Source organism: Scyliorhinus torazame, chromosome 18 (genome assembly GCF_047496885.1).
Source record: "Scyliorhinus torazame isolate Kashiwa2021f chromosome 18, sScyTor2.1, whole genome shotgun sequence".
NCBI classification, from domain to species: domain Eukaryota; kingdom Metazoa; phylum Chordata; class Chondrichthyes; order Carcharhiniformes; family Scyliorhinidae; genus Scyliorhinus; species Scyliorhinus torazame.
Window position 1 is genome coordinate 37,930,684 of NC_092724.1, and position 23,420 is coordinate 37,954,103.

Consider the following 23,420-nt stretch of genomic DNA (forward strand, 5'->3'; position numbering starts at 1 on the left):
GAAGAAGCATAAACACTCGCAGTCAAGCTATAAACCATAGACATTTCATAAACACTAGCCCTCAATGTAAAATTAACCCCTGCAATGCAATTTTCACTTATTTGCAGCTATGTGCTGCCATGGTGTTCTCTGACTAGCCTCATATTCACAATGTCCTCAGTCTGACTGACTGTGTATGCAATGCAGGCAAGATGTAACTCCTAATTCTTTGGAGGTAGACCAGGACAAAATGATGTAGAAATAGGTACTTTTCAGTATTGCATTTGTCACAGCATTCATAACAGTGGTTGCTGAAATAAATAGAGGTGCCAAATAAACATTTACTGATCCACAGGATGGGTGTAATTGAATATTTGACTCCTCCCTGAGCAAGCCATTGATTAGATCATTGAATTTTGAGTGCAGAAAGAGGCCATTCAGCCATCAAGTCTGCACCGGCCCATGGAAAGATCATCCTACCTAAGCCCCACACCTCCACCCTATCCCCGTAACCCAGTTTGATTGTTCAAACTGCTTGCAGGAAACTAAAAATAGAAACAGAAAAGCAGGGATATTCATCAGGTCAGACAGCACAAGTTTGCATTTCATCAAAACTCAAAATTAATGCTGGACAGAATTATCTAATGGCTTTGCATTCAATTGACAATAGGATTTAAATTCCTCTCGTTCCACATAAATAACATTCAGACCATCTGTGGCCTGTTGGGCTTAATGCTCCAATTCTATAGCCTATGACATACAAGACTAGAAGTGTAAAATCGGTGACCTGCAGAATCACTTAGAATACGTAGGAACATGAGGCCATTCAGCCCCTCAAGTCTGCTCCCACTTTCAATTAGATCAGGGCTGATCTGTTGCCTAACTCCATATACTTGCCTTTGGCCCATATCCCTACCTTTGCTTAACAAAACAATATCAACTGATGTAGCATCAATTGTCATTTGTGGAAGAGAGTTTCAAACCTCTACCATCCTTTGTGTTTAGAAGTGCTTCCTAACATCTCTCCTGAAAGGTCTGGCCCTATGTTTTAGGCTATGCCCCCTAGTTCTAGAATCTCCAACCAGTGGAAACAGTCTTTTCCTGTTAATAGCTTGAAGATTTTGATCGGATCACCCCATTACTTTCTAAATAATAGAGAACACAGACCTAATTTGTATAATCTCTCCTCTTAACCTCTGAAGTCCCGGTATAATTCTTGTAAACCTACGCTGCACTCCCTCCAAGGCCAAACTATTCTTCCTAAGCTGTGCTGCCCAGATCTGCTCTCAGTACTCTGAGTGGGGTCTAACCAGGATTTTGTAAAGCTGCAGCTTAACTTCTGCATCCTTATATTCCAGTCCTCCAGATATAAAGGCCAGAATTCCATTAGTCTTCTCGATTATTTTCTGCATTTGTCCAAGGCATTTTAAAGATCTATGCACCTGAACCCCTAGGTCTCTTTGATCATCCACTGAGTTTAGCTTCATAACATCTAGAAAGAACCCTGATCTAACCTGTTTTAGTCCAAAATGGATAACCTCACAGTTTCTAACATTGAAATCCATCTGCCACAGCTTTGCCCATTCACCTAGTCTATCACTATCCCTTTATAATTTTATGCTGTCATCTACACTATCTACACTGCCATCCAACTTTGTGTCATCAGCAAATGATATATGATGTTCTATGCCATTATCCAAATCGTTAATGAATATGTGAACAATTGAGGCCCTAACATAGATCTCTGTGGGACACCAATAATCACTTCCTGCCAATTTGAGTGCCTACCCATTATTCCTACATTCTGTCGCCTGCAACTCAACCAATTTCCCAGCCATGTCAGCAATTTGCCCTCAATTCCGTGGGCTTCTATCTTAGTTAACAATCTCTTATGAGGGACTTTATCAAATGCCTTCTGGAAGTCCATATAAGCATCATCCACAGGCATTCCCCCGTCCGCTACCTTAGTCACCTGTTCAAAATATTAAGTGAGATTTGTCAGGCTTCACCTACCTGTCATAAAACAATGCTGGCTCTCCATGATTAACTGAAAATTTTTGAGGTATTCAGTTATCAGTTCAGTGGGCAGCACGATAACACAGTGGTTAGCACTGTTGCTTCACAGCTCCAGGTTCGATTCCGGCTTGGGTCACTGTCTGTGTGGAATCTGCACGTTCTCCATGTGTCTGCGTGGGTTTCCTCTGGGTGCTCCGGTTTCCTCCCACAAGTCCCGAAAGACGTGCTGTTAGGTAATTTGGACATTCTGAATTCTCCCTCTGTGTACCCGAACAGGCACCTGAATGTGACGACTGGGGAATTTTCACAGTAACTTCATTGCAGTTTAATGTAAACCTACTTGTGACACTAATAAAGATTATTATTCTTAAAATACTGAATTTTGGGCAGCACGGTGGCGCAGTGGGTTAGCCCTGCGGCCTCACGGCGCTGAGGTCCTAGGTTCGATCCCGACCCTGGGTCACTGTCCGTGAGGAGTTTGTACATTATCCCCGTGTTTGTGGGGGTTTCGCCCCCACAACCCAAAGATGCGCAGGGTAGGTGGATTGGCCATGCTAAATTGCCCCTTAATTGAAAAAAAAAATGAATTGGGTACTCTAAATTTAGAAAATAAACTGAATTTTATCAGTCATTTGAACCTCACGATTAATGTTCCACGTACTCTTCATAAACTCTACCACCTAAATTGCTGGCTTTTGGGGTTCCCTACACCGAGACTAAGAATCCATCTCTATTGTGCTTCCTGACCCAAGGAGGCTTTACCCCCCCCCACCCCCCGCCTACCCTCCATACCCCCCAATTCCCCATTTATATTACACTCCAGGACATTTCACACTGCTGGAAGGTTTATGAAATGCCCCCACCACCACTCAATGGTGGTGGGGGCATTTGGACATTCTGAATTCCTTAAAATACTGAATTTTGGGCAGCACGGTGACGCAGTGGGTTAGCCCTGCAGCCTCACGGCGCGGAGGTCCCAGGTTCGATCCCGACCCTGGGTCACTGTCCGTGAGGAGTTTGCACATTTTCCCCGTGTTTGCGTGGGTTTCGCCCCCACAACCCAAATAGATAATAATCTTTATTAGTGTCACAAGTAGGTTTACATTAAACTGCAATGAAGTCACTGTGAAAATTCCCCAGTTGTCACATTCCGGTGCCTGTTCGGGTACACACAGGGAGAATTCAGAATGTCCAAATTACTATCGGCACATAAAGTAATGTGCCGATGCACATTACTTTAAGACCCTGTCACAAATCAACTGTAATATTGACAGTCTCGGACCCCCCTCTACACTACTGGAAAAGCCTGATTTTTCACTACTGCAAGATCACAGGGATTGTCCACATCCCCATATTTCACCTGGAACTGCGACCAAACTCCAGGTTTCCCCTCCATGCCTACAAAGATGTGCAGGTTAAGAGGATTGTTCATGACAAAATTGCCCAAGGGCAGCAAGCGGCCCAGTGGTTAACACTGCTGTTTACTGCTCTGAGGACCTGGAGGAAACTCTGGTTCGAATCCCGGCCCTGGGTCACTGTCCGTGTCTGGGTGGGTTTCACCCCCACAACTCAAAGATGTGCAGGTAAGGTGGATTGGCCACGTTAAATTGCTCCTTAATTGGAAAAAAAAATAATTGGGTACTCTTTAAAATAAAACAAAATGATAAAATTGCTCCTTAAAATCCAGGGATATGCAAGTTAGGTGGGGTTACGGGGATATGGCAAGTGAGTAGGCCTAGGTCAGAAGTTTTGTCAGAGGGATGATTCAGACTCGATGGGCCGAATGGCCTTCTTCTGCATTGTAGGGATTCTATGGTTCTGACAAGCAGAATCATTCCAGATGTATTAAGAGACGGTATGAAAATTAATTGGAACATGTCACGTGTTTTTCAGAGAGAATATAAGCAGTAGGAGCAGAAGCAGGACATTCAGATTTATCAAACTTGCTCTGCCATTCCATAAAATTATACCTGATCACTGGCCTCAACTCCATTGTCCTAGGGGCAACACGGTGGCGCAGTGGTATTTTTCTGGTTAACAGGATGTAACTAGTAGTGTACCACAGGGTTCGATCCACGGGCCCCAACTATTTACAATCTATATTAATGACTTGGATGCAGGGATAAAATGTACAATAGCCAAAATAAATGACAACACTAAAATAGGTGGGAAAGCAAGTTGCAAAGAGGAAATAAAAAAATACTAATGGATACGGATAACTTACTGCGTGCGCCAAAATTTGACAGATGGAATTTAACAAAGATAAGTGTGAGGTTATCCACTTTGGTCAGAGGAATAAAAAGACAACTTCAAAATATTTTGGTGCATGGGCACCTGGGTGTTCTTGTACACGAATTGCAGAAAGTGTGCAGATGCAGAAGATAACAAAGAAGGCAGACAGAATTTTGACATTCATTACTAATGGAATAGAGTATAAAAGTAGGGAAGAGCTCCATAAAACTGTATAGGGCATTGCTGAGACCTCATCTGGAGTACTGCGCACAGTTTTGGTCCCCTTACTTGAAGGATGTAAATGCATTAGAGGTGATTCAGAGAAGGGTCACTAGATTGATTCCAGGGATGAAGGACTTGTCTTATGAAAAGAGATTAAGCAGTTTGGGCCTATATTTGCGGGGTTTTAGAAGAATGAGAGACGATCTAATTGAGGTATATAGATGCTAAAGGGTGTTGTATTTGGTCCTTTGTACTTCACGAAGGAACTCACCAAACACTTTGACTTGTCCAAACCTTAAAATTTTATGAGTCTCGTGTGGTACAATAGCAATCTGATACAGAGCATGTTATCATGGAGTCTGCTAACTACTCCTCTGGAAATTGCACCTATCACTGACCATTCACATGTACTTCTTATTACCCTCTCAATCTTCTTCTGAAGATAGCCGGATGTGTCTCCCTTTATATCCGAGTCACAGGTCACATGACCTTGGTCTAGAGACCGCATGGTGGGTCTGTACCGCTGTTTGGATGTCGCACATCATCCAACTGTGAGATAGCCCATAGGCATATCACCACAAAGGGGATTGACAGGGTAGACCTAGAGCAGATGTTTCCCCTTACTGGACGTTCTAGAACAAGGGGCCATAGTTTTAGGTTAACGGGGGGCAGACTTAAAACAGAAGTGAGGAGGAATTGCTTCACTCAAAGGGTCGTAAATCAATGGAATTCTCTACCCAGGGTGTAGTGGACACCTGAACATTAAATACATTTAACTGGGGGCTGGTTTAGCTCAATTGGTTGGACAACTGGTTCCTGATGCGGAGTGAGGCCACAACAGCATGGGTTCAATTCCTCTACTGGCTGAGGTTATTCATGAAGGCTCCGCCTTCTCCGTCTTGCCCCTCGCCTGAGCTGTGGTGATCCTCAGGTTAAATCACCACCAGTCCACTGCTGCCTCATGACGCTGAGGGCCTGGATTCAATTCTGACCCCAGGTCACTGTCCGTGTGGAGTTTGCACATTCTCCCCGTGTCTGCGTGGGTCTCACCTCCACAACCCAAAGATGTGCAGGGTAGGTGGATTGGCCACACTAAATTGCCCCTAAATTGGAAAAAAATATTTTTTTATATCACCACCGGTCAGCTCTCCCCTCAAAGGGGAAAGCAGCCTTTGGTCATCTGGGACTATGGCGACATTACTTTTACTGAACAAATTTAAGGAGCTAAATTGGTTTTTAATTAGTAGTGGGATAAAGGGTTACGGGAGTGGGCAGGAAGGTGGAGCTGAGGCCGAGATGAGATCAGCCATGATTGTATTTAATGGCGGAGCTGGCTCGAAGGGCTGAATTGCCAACTCCTGCTCCTATGTTCTATTTAAGGGCTAAATTGCTGGCTTTGAAAGCAGACCAAGGCATGCCAGCAGCACGGTTCAATTCCCGTAACAGCCTCCCCAAACAGGCGCCGGAATGTGGCGACTAGGGGCTTTTCACAGTAACTTCATTTGAGGCCTACTTGTGACAATAAGCGATTTTCATTTAGCATGTACATTCCTCATATGTGGCTTCCTCTCACAGTCCAAAGATTTGCAGCTTAGGTTGATTGGCCATGCTAAATTTTCCCCTTAGTGATTTGATTTGATTTATTGTCACATGTACCGAAGTACAGTGAAAAGTATTTTTCTGCAGCCAAGGGAACGTACACAGTATGTACATAGTAGACAAAAAAGAATCATCGACAGAGTACATTGACAAATGGTACATTGACAAACAGTGAAATGAAATGAAAATCGCTTATTGTCACAAGTAGGCTTCAAATGAAGTTACTGTGAAAAGCCCCTAGTCGCCACATTCCGGCGCCTGTTTGGGGAGGCTAGTACGGAAATTGAACTGTGCTGCTGGCCTCTCTTGGCCTGCTTTAAAAGCCAGCCCGGTTACAGTGCGGAACAAAGGGCGAAACAAAGCAAATACATGAGCAAGAGCAGCATAGGACGTCGTGAATGTGGTAGTCACCACTGTTGTATTGTATATACTGCATACGAGGGGTATTACGGTAAGGCCCCTGTACTACAGGTACGGGGGTAGATCCCTGCCTGCTGGCTCCGCCCAGTAGGCAGAGTATAAATGTGTGGGCTCTCCGAGCTGCAGCCATTTCGGCAGCAGCTGCGGGAGGCTCCACATCTCTGCATAATAAAGCCTCGTGTCATAATATACACACAAGTGTATGATGGTGCACAGACAGACAGTGAGTGACACAAAGGATGACCAATGAACATACAGAACACAGCAGCCAATCACCAGACAGAACATGGCCACTATATAACCAGGGGGCACTAGTTTCCCGCTCTCTTGGGATCCAGCCTCTGAGACATTCAGAGCCTGTGAGCAACAACTAGAACATCCACCATGTGGCAGTAAGATAGTCTGGTCAGGTTAGCCTCAGGTCTCCAGTCAACTCAGCATAGTGTCAACCCACAGTCCAAGCATGTTTAATAAAATCGAGTTGCATTTCTTTAAGTGTTGGAAGCCTGTCTCTCTCTCTCTGCTACAGTAAACGCAGTCCTCGCAGACCGAGCTTACCCAACACATCAGTAAGAAGTCTTACAACACCAGGTTAAAGTCCAACAGGTTTGTTTCAAACACTAGCTTTCGGAGCACTGCTCCTTCCTCAGGTGAATGAAGAGGTATGTTCCAGAAACATATATATAGACAGATTCAAAGATGGAAGACAATGCTTAGACTGCGAGCATTTGCAGGTAATTAAGTCTTTACCAGATCCAGAGATAGGGGTAACCCCATGTTAAAGAGGTGTGAATTGTCTCAAGCCAGGACAGTTGGTAGGATTTCGCAAGCCCAGGCCAGATGGTGGGGGATGAATGTAATGCAACATGAATCCCAGGTCCCGGTTGAGGCCGCACTCATGTATGCGGAACTTGGCTATACGTTTCTGCTCGGCGATTCTGCGTTGTCGCGCGTCCTGAAGGCCGCCTTGGAGAATGCTTATCTGGAGATCAGAGGCTGAATGCCCTTGACTACTGAAGTGTTACCCGACTGGAAGGAACATTCCTGCCTGGTGATTGTCGCGCGATGTCCGTTCATTCGTTGTCGCAGCGTCTGCATGGTCTCGCCAATGTACCACGCTTTGGGGCATCCTTTCCTGCAGCGTATGAGGTAGACAACGTTGGCCGAGTCGCACGAGTATGTATCCTTAAAATGTTAAACACCCGAATGTAAATAGTTTTCCACCACCCCCGCTGGACTCTTTTTTAACAGAGGGTGAATGTGGTAGTCACCACTGTTGTATTGTATATACCGCATACGAGGGGTATTACAGTAAGGCCCCTGTACTACAGGTACGGGGGTAGACCTGGTGTAACCTGGTGTTGTAAGACTTCTTACTATGCTCACCCCAGTCCAACGCCGGCATCTCCACAATAAAGCCTTGATTATTCTCTACTCTCGTCTCATCGTAATTGATAGTTCATCAGTGAATCGTGTCCAAAAATTTGCAATTAGGTGGGATATGGGGATGGGTCAGGGGAGTGGGCCGAGGTAGCGTGTTCTTTCAGAGGGTTGATGCAGACTCGATGGGCCAAATGGCCTCCTCCTTGTACTGTAAGGATCATATGGAAAAGGCTGAGGACCAAAGAGGATTATAAATGAACTGGGTACATGCAGTTCTGTTTCTGTCTGGTTAGGGGAAACCTTCTGCTAACTCCCCTTTTAAGAAGTTGCAGGGGGTTGGTCAAAGAGCAAGTGCAGGAGAGATTCCTGCTGGCATCCTGCTAAAAAAAATATGTAGCCTTTTTTGGTCAGGAAGCTTGACTGGAGTCAGTTAGGAATCACGTTTGATTTGCGCGGTTGGGGTGGGACTCGTCTTTTTTAAAATGAAAGCTTTTGTTGGCTAATGATTCAACAGATTGGTCCTGATTTGCCTGAACCCACCAGGGGACTTTGGCAAGGCACTGAAATCTTTTCAAAAATACACAGTCAGATGGATAGGCAGTGGCTGTGCTCGCTCTGTTCACACAAACAGGGGAGACTGGGAGTACAACCAGCTTTATTCATCCCAGGCACAGTCACAGTTTTGAAGAAAGCGACGCCTTTCATTCTCTGCAAGAAAAAAAGTGCCCCAATTTGAAACATTGGATGAAATTGCAATTGAGATAACAGAGGCTCCGCTTTGAAAGAAAAACTGTCCTCTCCCTCATTTGCAATGGTCTCTCCGAGGCGATTATGTTCCGTGCCAGGAGTGCCACGGTTTCAGTTTCAGTTTCTATTCTTCCTGGCGAGGCGATGGCGGCTGCTCTCCCCCCGGAGTGGCTGGAGGAAGAGCTAACATGCCCTGTCTGCCTCCAAATCTACACCGACCCGGTGATACTGAACTGTAAGCACAGCTTTTGCCGTGCTTGCATTGAGGAGTCCTGGAGGGACCCAGAGTCAGGCACTTACTCCTGCCCGGAGTGCCGAGCAAATTACAGCGAGAGGCCTGTTCTGAAGAGGAATTTCAAGCTGGCCAACATCGCCCTGAAATACCAGGCAGTGAACGGGACCCCGGTTGCTTTACCCTGTAACTACTGCACCAGGAAGAAGCTAACAGCTGTCAAAACCTGCCTGAAATGTGAAGCCTCGATGTGCTCCAAGCACCTCAAACATCACAGGGAGAATGCTGTGTTTAAAAACCACCCACTCATTGACCCCACTGCAGACATGTCTACTTGGAAGTGCATAGAGCACAAGAAGCTCCTGGAGATCTACTGCAAGGATGATAAAGTGTGCATCTGCTGTCTCTGCCCTGTCGTGGGCAAACACAAGAACCACAACTGTGTCAGTATCAGCGAGGGGGAACAGGAGCTGAGGGTATGTCTTTTTTTGTTAAACACTATCTCGAGCATCTTTTTTTCCTGTGAGGTGGAGATGCTGGTGTTGGACTGGGGTGGGCACAGTTAGAAGTCTTACAACACCAGATTAAAGTCCAACAGGTTTTACTTGGAATCGCCAGCTTTCGGAGCGTAGCTCCTTCATCAGGTGAGTGTGCGCGTTTGCCCTTGTACGCCGCACACCTGTGGGATTCGCCATCGCCAGAATAAAAATCAAACAAGCAAGTTTGAAAAGTTAGCTAATAATGCTGGTTTAAGCAAGTTTACACCTCCCCTGGACCTCTGGAGCATTCAGAAGGAATCTCATGCATGGAATTCAGATTTCCAATCAAATCCTATCTCAATAATATAATTGCACACTTACCGGGGGGGATTGTTGATCTTTTAATTCCTGACACTTCTTTTTTCCCTCCTGTGGCAAACAATTCTGATGCAAACAGCAACATGATATATTCTAGTGCCTTAAACATGGTAAAACGACCCAACACTTTATGATAAACTTTTTGTCACATGTAAGCTTACATTAACACCGCAATGAAGTTACTGTGAAAAGCCCCTAGTTGTCACACTCCGGTACCTGTTCGGGTACACAGAGGGAGAATTCAGAATGTCCAAATTACCTAACAGAACATCTTTTGGGACTTGTGGGAGGAAACCGGAGCACCCGGAGGAAACCCACACAGACATGGGGAGAACGTGCAGACTCCGCACACAGCCAGTGACCCAAGCTGGGAATCGAACCTAGGACCCTAGAGCTGTGAAGCAACAGTGTTACCCACTGTGCTACTGTACCACCCATAAAAACGACGTCCAGACGTGCAGCGCTAAATCCCTTTGCCTTAATCACCTTGGATTAGATTTGTTTATTGTCATGTGGACCAAGGTACAGGGAAAAGTATTTTTCTACGTGCAGCTCAAACAGATCATTTAGTACGTGAAAAGAAAATACATAATTGGGCAACACAAGGTACACAATGTAAATACATAGAGACCGGCATCGGGTGAAGCATACAGGAGTGTAGTATTAATCAGATCAGTCCATGAGAGAGTCGTTTACGAGTCTGGTAACAGCGGGGAAGAAGCTGTTTTTGAATATGTAACCTGTCTCCAAAATATATATCCTGTGTATAAGGGGAGTTACTGATTATTAGGTTCTGGTATACAGGGACACATTCTGGGTAAAGCCACCTTCCTTGGAGCATTTTCTTTGTTCAAACCCTTCTTGTTCTTTGCTCGTTTTTGTTTTGTTGCTTTTCGCACCTCTACCTACCTAATAATTTTGGTATTATTCATGGGGCTGCACCCCTTCATTTGTCAATTTGCAAGCTGTGTCCCACCTTGCCCGAAGCTAGATCACACATATGCCGTAAGTGATTCGGTCTTCTTTAAAACAAAAACACAAAAAGAAAATATTGCAGATGCTGGGAATCTGAAATAAAAACAGAAGATTGGGGCAATACAGAGGATGTCAGGCAGCTTCTGACAAGGCATCATCTTTTTAAAGATATTGGTAGCTCTGACGTTAATTACTTTTGCATTGGTTGTTCTGTGAAATATAAATTCCTCCAGGGTGTTAGTCGTTGCTGATGTTCACCCTAGAAACAACTGGAAGCGTAACAATAATATTTTGGACATTGTTATTTCTTCAATATGCACCATGCTATAGCTCAATACCCATCCCTCTATACCTCAGTTACTCATCTCTCTCTATAGCTCAATACCCATCCCTCTATACCTCAGTTACTCATCTCTCTCTATAGCTCAATACCCATCCCTCTATACCTCAGTTACTCATCTCTCTCTCTATAGCTCAATACCCATCCCTCTATACCTCAGTTACTCATCTCTCTATAGCTCAATACCCATCCCTCTATACCTCAGTTACCCATCTCTCTCTCTATAGCTCAATACCCATCCCTCTATACCTCAGTTACCCATCTCTCTCTCTATAGCTCAATACCCATCCCTCTATACCTCAGTTACTCATCTCTCTCTATAGCTCAATACCCATCCCTCTATACCTCAGTTACCCATCTCTCTCTCTATAGCTCAATACCCATCCCTCTATACCTCAGTTACTCATCTCTCTCTATAGCTCAATATGCATCTCTCTTTGCCCCATAGTCAACTCTCTATAGCTTGATGCCCAACTATAGAACTCCATTACAAACTCTGTAGCTCGATACCCAACTCTCCATAGCTCAATACCCACCGCTAGAACTCCATTATAGAACTTTCTATAGCTCGATACCAAACTCTCCATAACTCAATACTCATCTATAGAGCTCGATTCCAAATTCGCCAAAGCTCAAGATTTTTTTTAAAAAAAATTTTTTTATTAAGGCACTGCGAAATACATTAAACACAACCAAAACCAGAATAAGAACAAACAGGAAATCTCATAACAAATAAATAACACCCAACCGCCTCACACTCCCTGCCATTCCCCCCCACCCATCCTGCCTCCTACATTTTAACCCCTCTATCCCCACCATACTGACATCGTAACTGTCCTTGAAGAAGTCGATAAACGGCTCCTATCTCTAGGCAAATCCATCCACTGACCATCTCAAGGGGAACTTAATTTTTTCCAGCCTAAGGAACTCCACCAAGTTGCTCACCTACACCCCCGGCTTCAGCAGCCCCAAGTCCCTCCACTCCAACAAAATCCATCTCCAGGCTACCAGGGAGGCAAAGGCCAAAACATCGTCCTCTCTCGCCCCATGGACTCCCGGGTCTTCCGACACTCCGAATATCGCCACATCTGGACTAGGGGCCACCTTCACCTGCAGCACCTCAGACATTTTTTTAAAATTTTAATTTGTTAATTTTTATTAAGGGGCAATTTAGTGTGGCCAATCCACCTTGCACATTTGTGGGTTGTGGGGGCGAAACCCACGCAAACACGGGGAGAATGTGCAAACTCCACACGGACAGTGACCCAGAGCCGGGATCGAACCCGGGACCTCGGAGCCGTGAGGCCGCAGTGCTAACCCACTGTGCCACCGTGCTGCCCTGCACTCAGACATAACATTCGCGAATCTCTGCCAGAACCCATTCAGCTTCGGACATGCCCAAAACATGTTGAAATGGTTCACAGGCTTCCCCGCGCACTGTCCACAACTACCCTCCACCCCCTCAAAGAATGTGTTCATCCTGGCCACAGTCATATGTGCCCTATGCATGACCTTGAATTGAATAAGGCGTTCACCCTCCTCAAAGCCTCCTCCCACAACCCAGCCTCCATTTCCACTCCCCCACCCCTCCAGCTCATCCTCCCAATTCCGGTTTAACTTCTATTGGGGCTCCCTCCTAGTCCATTAACTCCTTGTAAGTCTCGGATCCCTTACCCTCACCCACTCCTGCTTTCGATACCACCTTGTCCTGCAGCCCCGGGGACGGCAGGTTGGGAAAGGACAGCACTTGCTTCCTCACATAAACCCGCATCTGTAAGTACTGGAACCCATTCTCATTGGGCAGCTCATACTCCTCTTCTAATTCCTCTAAATTCGAAAAGCTGCTCCCCACAAAAATATCCCTAAACCGCTCAATCCCTGCAAGCCGCCACCCTAGAAACCTCGCATCCAACCCCACCTGTACAAATCTATGATTCTCGCAGATCGGTGCCCACACCGAGGCACCCTCCAGCCTCAGATATTGCTGGCACTGTCCCCACACCCTCAGGGCCACCACCACCACAGGGCTCGTGGAGTAATTGGCCGGCAAGAATGGCAGAAACGGCGTCAACAATGCCCCTAAGTTGTGCCCTTACAAGAGGCTGCCATGGCTATATTTGCTGCCCAATCATAATTCCTTATATTTGGCAAGGCCAGCCCCCCCCCCCCACGCCCGGCGTCCCCGTTTCAACAACACCTTCATTACCTGTGGAGATTTCCCCGCCCACACAAAGCCAAAATCAGAGCATTAATTTTCCTGAAAAAAGACTTTGGAATGAAGAACGGGTGGTTCTGGAAAACAAATAAGAGCTTAGATCATAGAATTTACAGTGCAGAAGGAGGCCATTTGGCCCATCGAGTCTGCACCGGCCCTTGGAAAGAGCATCCTCCACCCTATCCCTGTAACCCAATAACCCCACCTAACCTTTTTGGACACTAAGGGCAGTTTAGCATGGCCAATCCACCTAACCTGCAGATCTTTGGGCATCCAAGGAATTTGAGGAAACTGGAGCACCTGGAGGAAACCCACGCAGACATGGAGAGAACGTGCAGACTCCACACAGTAACCCAAGCGGGAATCGAACCTGGGACCCTGGAGCTGTGAAGCAACCGTGCTAACCACTGTGCTACCGTGCTGCCATATGGCATGCATTATAGTCCCCCTGTTTCAAAGGGGACATATGTACCCTTTTTCTAAGGGGACTGGGTACAAAGAAGAACAATAAAAATATAATTGTAGAAGGAGGTGGGGATAGAAAAAGTTGGAGCATATAAAGTATTGACATTTATTGACAATACTGCTTTGAAATAAGACTATCCCGTAGAATGAGATGACTGGTTTGGCAAATAACTAAAACATTTTGAAAACGGTTCCAGCATTGAAATGAAATCCATCAAGCTGAAATATTTGGAATGCTCCATCAAGAAAGATAAAAAGATATTACAGATGTTCCAGATGCAGTTGGGTGTTATGCTGAATGAGTTATGCTGAAGTATAGAAGTGGCAAACTTCAATGGGCCAAATAGCCATTCGTCTCTCAAATCTTTCTTACATTAATATGCTACAGAACTTGAATGTATTTGTGCAGTTTCTTTCCAAAGTTGGGAAAGCAGAAAATTATTTGTATAACTAAAAGGATAAAAGATTAAAAACCTGTGACAGTTAGCAGAAATATATCATGTTGGAATATAACAATGAGCTATACCCACATCCTAATATCTCTCAAACTCTCTGCTTCTGGAGTATCGTCATTTTCACTGTCTGCACCCGCCCCGCCAGCGACAACGGGAGCACGTCCCACCTCTTAAAGTCCCCCCTCATCTGTTCCACCAACCGCGCCAAATTCAGTTTATGTAGTCGTTCTCATCCCTGCGCCACTTGGATGCCCAAATACCTAAAGCTCGCCCCCACCACTTTAAACGGCAGCTTGCCTAACCTTTTCTCCTACCCCCTTGCCTGGATCGGAAAGACCTCACTCTTCCCCATGTTCAACTTATATTTGGAAAACCCGTCAAAATCCTCTAAAATATTCATAGTTCCCCCAAAACCTCCAGTGGATCCGATATGTAAAGCAGCAGATCGTCTGCATATAGTGGGACCCTGTGCTCCACACCCCTGCACTATCTTCTCCAACTCCTTGACGTTCTAAGCGCCATTGCCAGTGGCTCTATCGGCAAGATAAAAACAAACAGGGAGAGTGGGCACCCCTGCCTTGTCCCACGGTGTAGACCGAAATACCCAGAGCTCACCCGATTCATTCTTACACTCGCTACCGCCACCCGTTAAAGTAACTGACCCAGTCCACAAACCCATGCCCGAACTGTCCCAGAACTTCCCTCAGATACTCCCATTCCACCCAATCAAACGCCTTCTCCGTGTCCAAAGGACCTCCACCTCCTGTCCCTTTGGGGGCACCATTATCATGTTTAATAACCGTCTAACATTAGCCGACAGATGCCTCCCTTTTACAAACCCCGTCTGGTTCTCCCCTATCACCCCCAGCACACAGTCCTCAATCCGTGAGGCCAAGTTTCAGCAGCGATATCAGGAGGTAGGACCCACGCTGCCCCAGGTCCTTATCCTTCTTCAAAATTAAGGATATCGAAGTCTGCGATAATGTAGGGGGATGTTCCCCCATATCCCTCGTCTCGTTGTATGCTCTTACCAGCTGGGGCCCCAGATCCCCAGAAAACATCTTGTACAATTCTACCGGGAACCCAACAGGGCCCGCGGCCTTCCCTGCCTGCATCACTCCCATACTCTCCATTACCTCCACCTATCCATGGGGGCCACAACCTCTCTATCAGGTCCTCCTCCATCTTGGAGAACTCCAACCCGTCTAGGAATCGCCGCATTCCCTCCCCCGGTCGGGGACTCCGATTCATAGAGCCTCTTATTCACCCCCACCGGGACCAGAACTGCTCTTCCCCTCCCATCTTTTACCTTACCGATCTCCCTCGCCGCCTCCTGCTTCCTAGGTTGGTGAGCCAGCATCCTACTTGCCTTCTCCCCATATTCATACACTGATCCCCTGGCCCTCCGTAATGGCCCCAAACTGCCCCACTGCCTTCCCCGTTGACACCAACCCGAACTCCACCTGGAACGTCTGCCGTTCCGTCAACAGGAGCTGGTTTAGCTGGGGCTGGTTTAGCACAGTGGGCTAAACAGCTAGCTTGTAATGCAGAACAAGGCCAGCAGCACGGGTTCAATTCCCGTACCGGCCTCCCCGAACAGGTGCTGGAAATTGGCGACTAGGGGCTTTTCACAGTACCTACATTGAAGCCTACTTGTGACAATAAGCGATTATTATTATTATTATTATTATTATTATTATTAACAACCCTGCCACCGGGGCCTCCGAGTACCTCCTATCAACCCGCAGAATCGCATCCACCCGCTCGATCCCCGCTTTCCGCGGGTCCACCATGTTCGCCAGGTCCTGCTGAGCCTCCCTTCTCTGCTGGCTAAAACTCTCATAGAGGAAGTCCACCAGCTGCTGCGTCGACCATTGAGCTGGTAGGGTCGACCCTTTACCCTTCGCCATCTTGCCCTGTGAGGCATGAAGAGTTTCTTGCTCTTGCAGCTCCTTCCTTCTCAACCCACTTCTGGTCCACAAATCCATCCACTGGCACGACCAGTGGAGTTTAACTTTGCTTCACCACCTCTCCACCTTTTTCACCAAAACATCTGCCCAGCATACAGGGAAAAGGATCGGATAAAACCGCCTCGAGCAGGAGCTGCCACATGTGCAACCACATGGCCATCTCCGGAAGTCCAAAAGCTCAATATCCATCTCTCCATACAGCAACTCAGATCTCTACAGCTCAATATGCATCTCTCTATAGCTCAGTACATTTGTCCACAGCTCAATAGGCATGTCTATATTACTCAATGCGCATCTCTCTATAATTCAATATGCATCTCTCTAACATTCAATATGCATCTCTCCAGCTCAATATGCATCTCTCTGCAGCTCAGTACGCTTCTCTCTCTACCATTCAATATGCATCTTTCTAACATTCAATATGCATCTCTCTAACATTCAATATGCATCTCTCTAACATTCAATATGCATCTCTGTAGCTCAATATGCATCTCTCTGTAGCTCAGTACGCTTCTTTCAATAACTCAATATGCATCTCTCTGTAGCTCAGTACGCTTCTCTCAATAGCTCAATATGCATCTCTCTGTAGCTCAGTATGCTTCTCTCTATAGCTCAATATACATCTCTCTGTAGCTCAGTACGCTTCTCTCTCTAGTTCAATATGCATCTCTCTGTAGCTCAGTACGCTTCTCTGTATAGCTCAATACGCATCTCTCTCTAGCTCAGTACGCTTCTCTCTATAGCTCAATATGCATCTCTCTGTAGCTCAGTACGCTTCTCTCTATAGCTCAATATGCATCTCTCTCTAGCTCAGTACGCTTCTCTCAGTAGCTCAGTACACTTCTCTGTATAGCTCAATATGCATCTCTCTGTAGCTCAGTACGCTTCTCTCTATAGCTCAATATGCATCTCTCTGTAGCTCAGTACGTTCTCTCTATACCTCAATATGCATCTCTCTGTAGCTCAGTACGCTTCTCTCTATAGCTCAATATGCATCTCTCTGTAGCTCAGTACGCTTCTCTCTATAGCTCAATATGCATCTCTCTGTAGCTCAGTACGCTTCTCTCGATAGCTCAATATGCATCTCTCTGTACCTCAGTACGCTTCTCTCTATAGCTCAAAATGCATCTCTCTGTAGCTCAGTACGCTTCTCTCTATGGCTCAATATGCATCTCTCTGTAGCTCAGTACGCTTCTCTCTATAGCTCAATATGCATCTCCCTGTAGCTCAGTACGCTTCTCTCTATAGCTCAGTATGCATCTCTCTCTAGCTCAGTATGCTTCTCGATAGCTCAATATGCATCTCTCTCTCGCTCAGTACGCTTCTCTGTATAGCTCAATATAAATCTCTCTGTAGCTCAGTACGCTTCTCTCTATAGCTCAATATGCATCTCTCTGTAGCTCAGTACGCTTCTCTCTATAGCTCAATATGCATATCTCTCTAGCTCAGTACGCTTCTCTCTATAGCTCAATATGCATCTCTCTGTGGCTCAGTACGCTTCTCTCTACAGCTCAATATGCATCTCTCTGTAGCTCAGTATGCTTCTCTCTATAGCTCAATATACATCTCTCTCTAGCTCAATATGCATCTCTCTGTAGCTCAGTACGCTTCTGTCTATAGCTCAATATGCATCTCTCTGTATCTCAGTACGCTTCTTTCTATAGCTCAGTATGCTTTTCTCTACAGCTCAATATGTATCTCTCTGTAGCTCAGTACGCTTCTCTTTACAGCTCAATATGCATCTCTCTGTAGCTCAGTATGCTTCTCTCTGTAGCTCAGTATGCCTCTCTCTATAGCTCAATATGCATCTCTCTCTAGCTCAGTACGCTTCTCTCTATAGCTCAATATACATCTGTCTGTAGCTCAGTACTCTTCTCTCTATAGCTCAATATACATCTCTCTGTAGCTCAGTACGCTTCTCTCTATAGCTCAATATGCATCTCTCTGTAGCTCAGTACGCTTCTTTCAAGAACTCAATATGCATCTCTCTGTAGCTCAGTACGCTTCTCTCAATAGCTCAATATGCATCTCTCTGTAGCTCAGTATGCTTCTCTCTATAGCTCAATATACATCTCTCTGTAGCTCAGTACGCTTCTCTCTCTAGTTCAATATGCATCTCTCTGTAGCTCAGTACGCTTCTCTGTATAGCTCAATACGCATCTCTCTCTAGCTCAGTACGCTTCTCTCTATAGCTCAATATGCATCTCTCTGTAGCTCAGTACGCTTCTCTCTATAGCTCAATATGCATCTCTCTCTAGCTCAGTACGCTTCTCTCAGTAGCTCAGTACACTTCTCTGTATAGCTCAATATGCATCTCTCTGTAGCTCAGTACGCTTCTCTCTATAGCTCAATATGCATCTCTCTGTAGCTCAGTACGTTCTCTCTATACCTCAATATGCATCTCTCTGTAGCTCAGTACGCTTCTCTCTATAGCTCAATATGCATCTCTCTGTAGCTCAGTACGCTTCTCTCTATAGCTCAATATGCATCTCTCTGTAGCTCAGTACGCTTCTCTCGATAGCTCAATATGCATCTCTCTGTACCTCAGTACGCTTCTCTCTATAGCTCAAAATGCATCTCTCTGTAGCTCAGTACGCTTCTCTCTATGGCTCAATATGCATCTCTCTGTAGCTCAGTACGCTTCTCTCTATAGCTCAATATGCATCTCCCTGTAGCTCAGTACGCTTCTCTCTATAGCTCAGTATGCATCTCTCTCTAGCTCAGTATGCTTCTCTATAGCTCAATATGCATCTCTCTCTCGCTCAGTACGCTTCTCTGTATAGCTCAATATAAATCTCTCTGTAGCTCAGTACGCTTCTCTCTATAGCTCAATATGCATCTCTCTGTAGCTCAGTACGCTTCTCTCTATAGCTCAATATGCATATCTCTCTAGCTCAGTACGCTTCTCTCTATAGCTCAATATGCATCTCTCTGTGGCTCAGTACGCTTCTCTCTACAGCTCAATATGCATCTCTCTGTAGCTCAGTATGCTTCTCTCTATAGCTCAATATACATCTCTCTCTAGCTCAATATGCATCTCTCTGTAGCTCAGTACGCTTCTGTCTATAGCTCAATATGCATCTCTCTGTATCTCAGTACGCTTCTTTCTATAGCTCAGTACGCTTTTCTCTACAGCTCAATATGTATCTCTCTGTAGCTCAGTACGCTTCTCTTTACAGCTCAATATGCATCTCTCTGTAGCTCAGTATGCTTCTCTCTGTAGCTCAGTATGCCTCTCTCTATAGCTCAATATGCATCTCTCTCTAGCTCAGTACGCTTCTCTCTATAGCTCAATATACATCTGTCTGTAGCTCAGTACTCTTCTCTCTATAGCTCAATATACATCTCTCTGTAGCTCAGTACGCTTCTCTCTATAGCTCAATATGCATCTCTCTGTAGCTCAGTACGCTTCTCTCTATAGATCAATATGCATCTCTCTGTAACTCAGTACTCAGAGCTTCTCTCTATAGCTCAATATGCATCTCTCTGTAGCTCAGTATGCCTCTTTATAGCTCAATATGCATCTCTCTGTAGCTCAGTACGCTTCTCTCTGTAGCTCAATATGCATCTCTCTGTAGCTCAGTACGTTCTCTCTATACCTCAATATGCATCTCTCTGTAGCTCAGTACGCTTCTCTCTATAGCTCAATATGCATCTCTCTGTAGCTCAGTACGCCTCTCTCTATAGCTCAGTACGCTTCTCTCTACAGCTCAATATGTATCTCTCTGTAGCTCAGTATGCCTCTCTCTGTAGGTCAATATGCATCTCTCTGTAGCTCAGTACGCTTCTCTCTATAGCTCAATATGCATCTCTCTGTAGCTCAGTACGCTTCTCTCTACAGCTCAATATGCATCTCTCTGTAGCTCAGTATGCTTCTCTCTATAGCTCAATATACATCTCTCCTTAGCTCAAAATGCATCTCTCTGTAGCTCAGTACGCTTCTCTCTACAGCTCAATATTCATCTCTCTGTTGCTCAGTACGCTTCTCTCTGTAACTTAATATACATCTCTCTCTAGCTCAATATGCATCTCTCTGTAGCTCAGTACGTTCTCTCTATAGCTCAATATGCATCTCTCTGTAGCTCAGTATGCTTCTCTCTATAGCTCAATATGCATCTCCCTGTACCTCAGTACGCTTCTCTCTATAGCTCAATACGCATCTCTCTGTAACTCAGTACGTTTCTCTCTATAGCTCAATACGCATCTCTCTGTAGCTCTGTACGCTTCTCTCTATAGCTCAATATGCATCTCTCTAGCTCAGTACGCTTCTCTTTATAGCTCAATATGCATCTCTCTGTAGCTCAGTACGCTTCGCTCTATAGCTCAATATGCATCTCTCTGTTGCTCACTATGCTTCTCTCTATAGCTCAATATACATCCCTCTGTAGCTCAGTACGCTTATCTCTATTGCTCAATATGCATCTCTCTCTAGCTCAGTACGCTTCTCTCTGTAGCTCAGTACGCTTCTCTGTATAGCTCAATATGCATCTCTCTGTACCTCAGTACGTTCTCTCTATAGCTCAATATGCATGTCTCTGTAGCTCAGTACGCTTCTCTCTATAGCTCAATATGCATCTCTCTGTAGCTCAGTACACCTCCGTCTATAGCTCAATATGCATCTCTCTGTAGCTCAGTACGCTTCTCTCTATAGATCAATATGCATCTCTCTGTAACTCAGTACTCAGAGCTTCTCTCTATAGCTCAATATGCATCTCTCTGTAGCTCAGTATGCCTCTTTATAGCTCAATACGCATGTCTCTGTAGCTCAGTACGCTTCTCTCTATAGCTGAATATACATCTCTCTGTCGCTCAGTACGCTTCTCTCTATGGCTCAATATGCATCTCTCTGTAGCTCAGTACGCTTCTTTCTATAGCTCAGTATGCTTCTCTCTACAGCTCAATATACATCTCTCTCTAGCTCAGTACGCTTCTCTCTATAGCTCAATATGCATCTCTCTGTAGCTCAGTACGCTTCTCTCTACAGCTCAATATGCATCTCTCTAGCTCAGTACGCTTCTCTCTATTGCTCAATATGCATCTCTCTGTAGCTCAGTACGCTTCTCTCTCTAGCTCAATATGCATCTCTCTGTCGCTCAGTACGCTTCTTTCTATAGCTCATTACGCTTCTCTCTACAGCTCAATATGCATCTCTCTGTAGCTCAGTACGCCTCTCTCTATAGCTCAGTACGCTTCTCTCTACAGCTCAATATGTATCTCTCTGTAGCTCAGTATGCCTCTCTCTGTAGCTCAATGTGCATCTCTCTGTAGCTCAGTACGCTTCTCTCTATAGCTCAATATGCATCTCTCTGTAGCTCAGTATGCTTCTCTCTATAGCTCAATATTCATCTCTCTCTAGCTCAATATGCATCTCTCTGTAGCTCAGTACGCTTCTCTCTACAGCTCAATATGCATCTCTCTAGCTCAGTACGCTTCTCTCTATTGCTCAATATGCATCTGTCTATAGCTCAGTACGCTTCTGTCTCTAGCTCAATATGCATCTCTCTGTCGCTCAGTACACTTCTCTCTATAGCTCAATATGCATCTCTCTGTAGCTCAGTACGCTTCTTTCTATAGCTCAGTACGCTTCTCTCTACAGCTCAATATGTATCTCTCTGTAGCTCAGTACGCTTCTCTTTACAGCTCAATATGCATCTCTCTGTAGCTCAGTATGCTTCTCTCTGTAGCTCAGTATGCCTCTCTCTATAGCTCAATATGCATCTCTCTCTAGCTCAGTACGCTTCTCTCTAGAGCTCAATATACATCTCTCTGTAGCTCAGTACGCTTCTCTCTATAGCTCAATATACATCTCTCTGTAGCTCAGTACGCTTCTCTGTATAGCTCAATATGCATCTCTCTGTAGCTCAGTACGCTTCTCTCTGTAGCTCAAATGCATCTCTCTGTAGCTCAGTACGTTCTCTCTATAGCTCAATATGCATCTCTCTGTAGCTCAGTACGCTTCTCTCTACAGCTCAATATGTATCTCTCTGTAGCTCAGTATGCCTCTCTCTGTAGCTCAATATGCATCTCTCTGTAGCTCAGTACGCTTCTCTCTATAGCTCAATATGCATCTCTCTGTAGCTCAGAACGCTTCTCTCTACAGCTCAATATGCATCTCTCTGTAGCTCAGTAGGCTTCTCTCTATAGCTCAATATACATCTCTCTCTAGCTCAATATGCATCTCTCTGTAGCTCAGTACGCTTCTCTCTACAGCTCAATATGCATCTCTCTGTTGCTCAGTACGCTTCTCTCTGTAACTTAATATACATCTCTCTAGCTCAATATGCATCTCTCTGTAGCTCAGTACGTTCTCTCTATAGCTCAATATGCATCTCTCTGTAGCTCAGCATGCTTCTCTCTATAGCTCAATATGCATCTCCCTGTACCTCAGTACGTTACTCTCTATAGCTCAATACGCATCTCTCTGTAGCTCAGTACGCTTCTCTCTATAGCTCAATATGCATCTCTCTGTTGCTCACTATGCTTCTCTCTATAGCTCAATATACATCTCTCTGTAGCTCAGTACGCTTCTCTCTATTGCTCAATATGCATCTCTCTCTAGCTCAGTACGCTTCTCTCTGTAGCTCAGTACGCTTCTCTGTATAGCTCAATATGCATCTCTCTGTAGCTCAGTATGCTTCTCTCTATAGCTCAATATGCATCTCTCTGTACCTCAGTACGTTCTCTCTATAGCTCAATATGCATGTCTCTGTAGCTCAGTACGCTTCTCTCTATAGCTCAATATGCATCTCTCTGTAGCTCAGTACACCTCCGTCTATAGCTCAATATGCATCTCTCTGTAACTCAGTACTCAGAGTTTCTCTCTATAGCTCAATATGCATCTCTCTGTAGCTCAGTATGCCTCTCTATAGCTCAATATGCATCTCTCTGTAGCTCAGTACGCTTCTCTCTATAGCTCAATATACATCTCTCTGTAGCTCAGTACGCTTCTCTCTATGGCTCAATGTGCATCTCTCTGTAGCTCAGTACGCTTTCTATTGCTCAGTACGCTTCTCTCTACAGCTCAATATGCATCTCTCTCTAGCTCAGTACGCTTCTCTCTATAGCTCAATATGCATCTCTCTGTAGCTCAGTACGCTTCTCTCTACAGCTCAATATGTATCTCTCTGTAGCTCAGTATGCCTCTCTCTGTAGCTCAATGTGCATCTCTCTGTAGCTCAGTACGCTTCTCTCTATAGCTCAATATGCATCTCTCTGTAGCTCAGTACGCTTCTCTCTACAGCTCAATATGCATCTCTCTGTAGCTCAGTATGCTTCTCTCTATAGCTCAATATACATCTCTCTCTAGCTCAATA

At 45.2% G+C, this 23,420-nt stretch overlaps 1 protein-coding gene across 1 annotated transcript in view; it reads left to right on the forward strand.

The window, feature by feature from the left end:
• Positions 1-8,705: 8,705 nt before the first annotated feature.
• LOC140395130 (E3 ubiquitin/ISG15 ligase TRIM25-like) overlaps positions 8,706-23,420 on the forward strand; it is a 46,569-nt gene continuing 31,854 nt past the window's right edge. Inside the window, exon 1 of the mRNA XM_072482594.1 lies at positions 8,706-9,306. Coding sequence (XP_072338695.1) covers positions 8,743-9,306 — 564 coding nt within the window. The 5' untranslated portion in view covers positions 8,706-8,742. The remainder of the gene's footprint in view (positions 9,307-23,420) is intronic.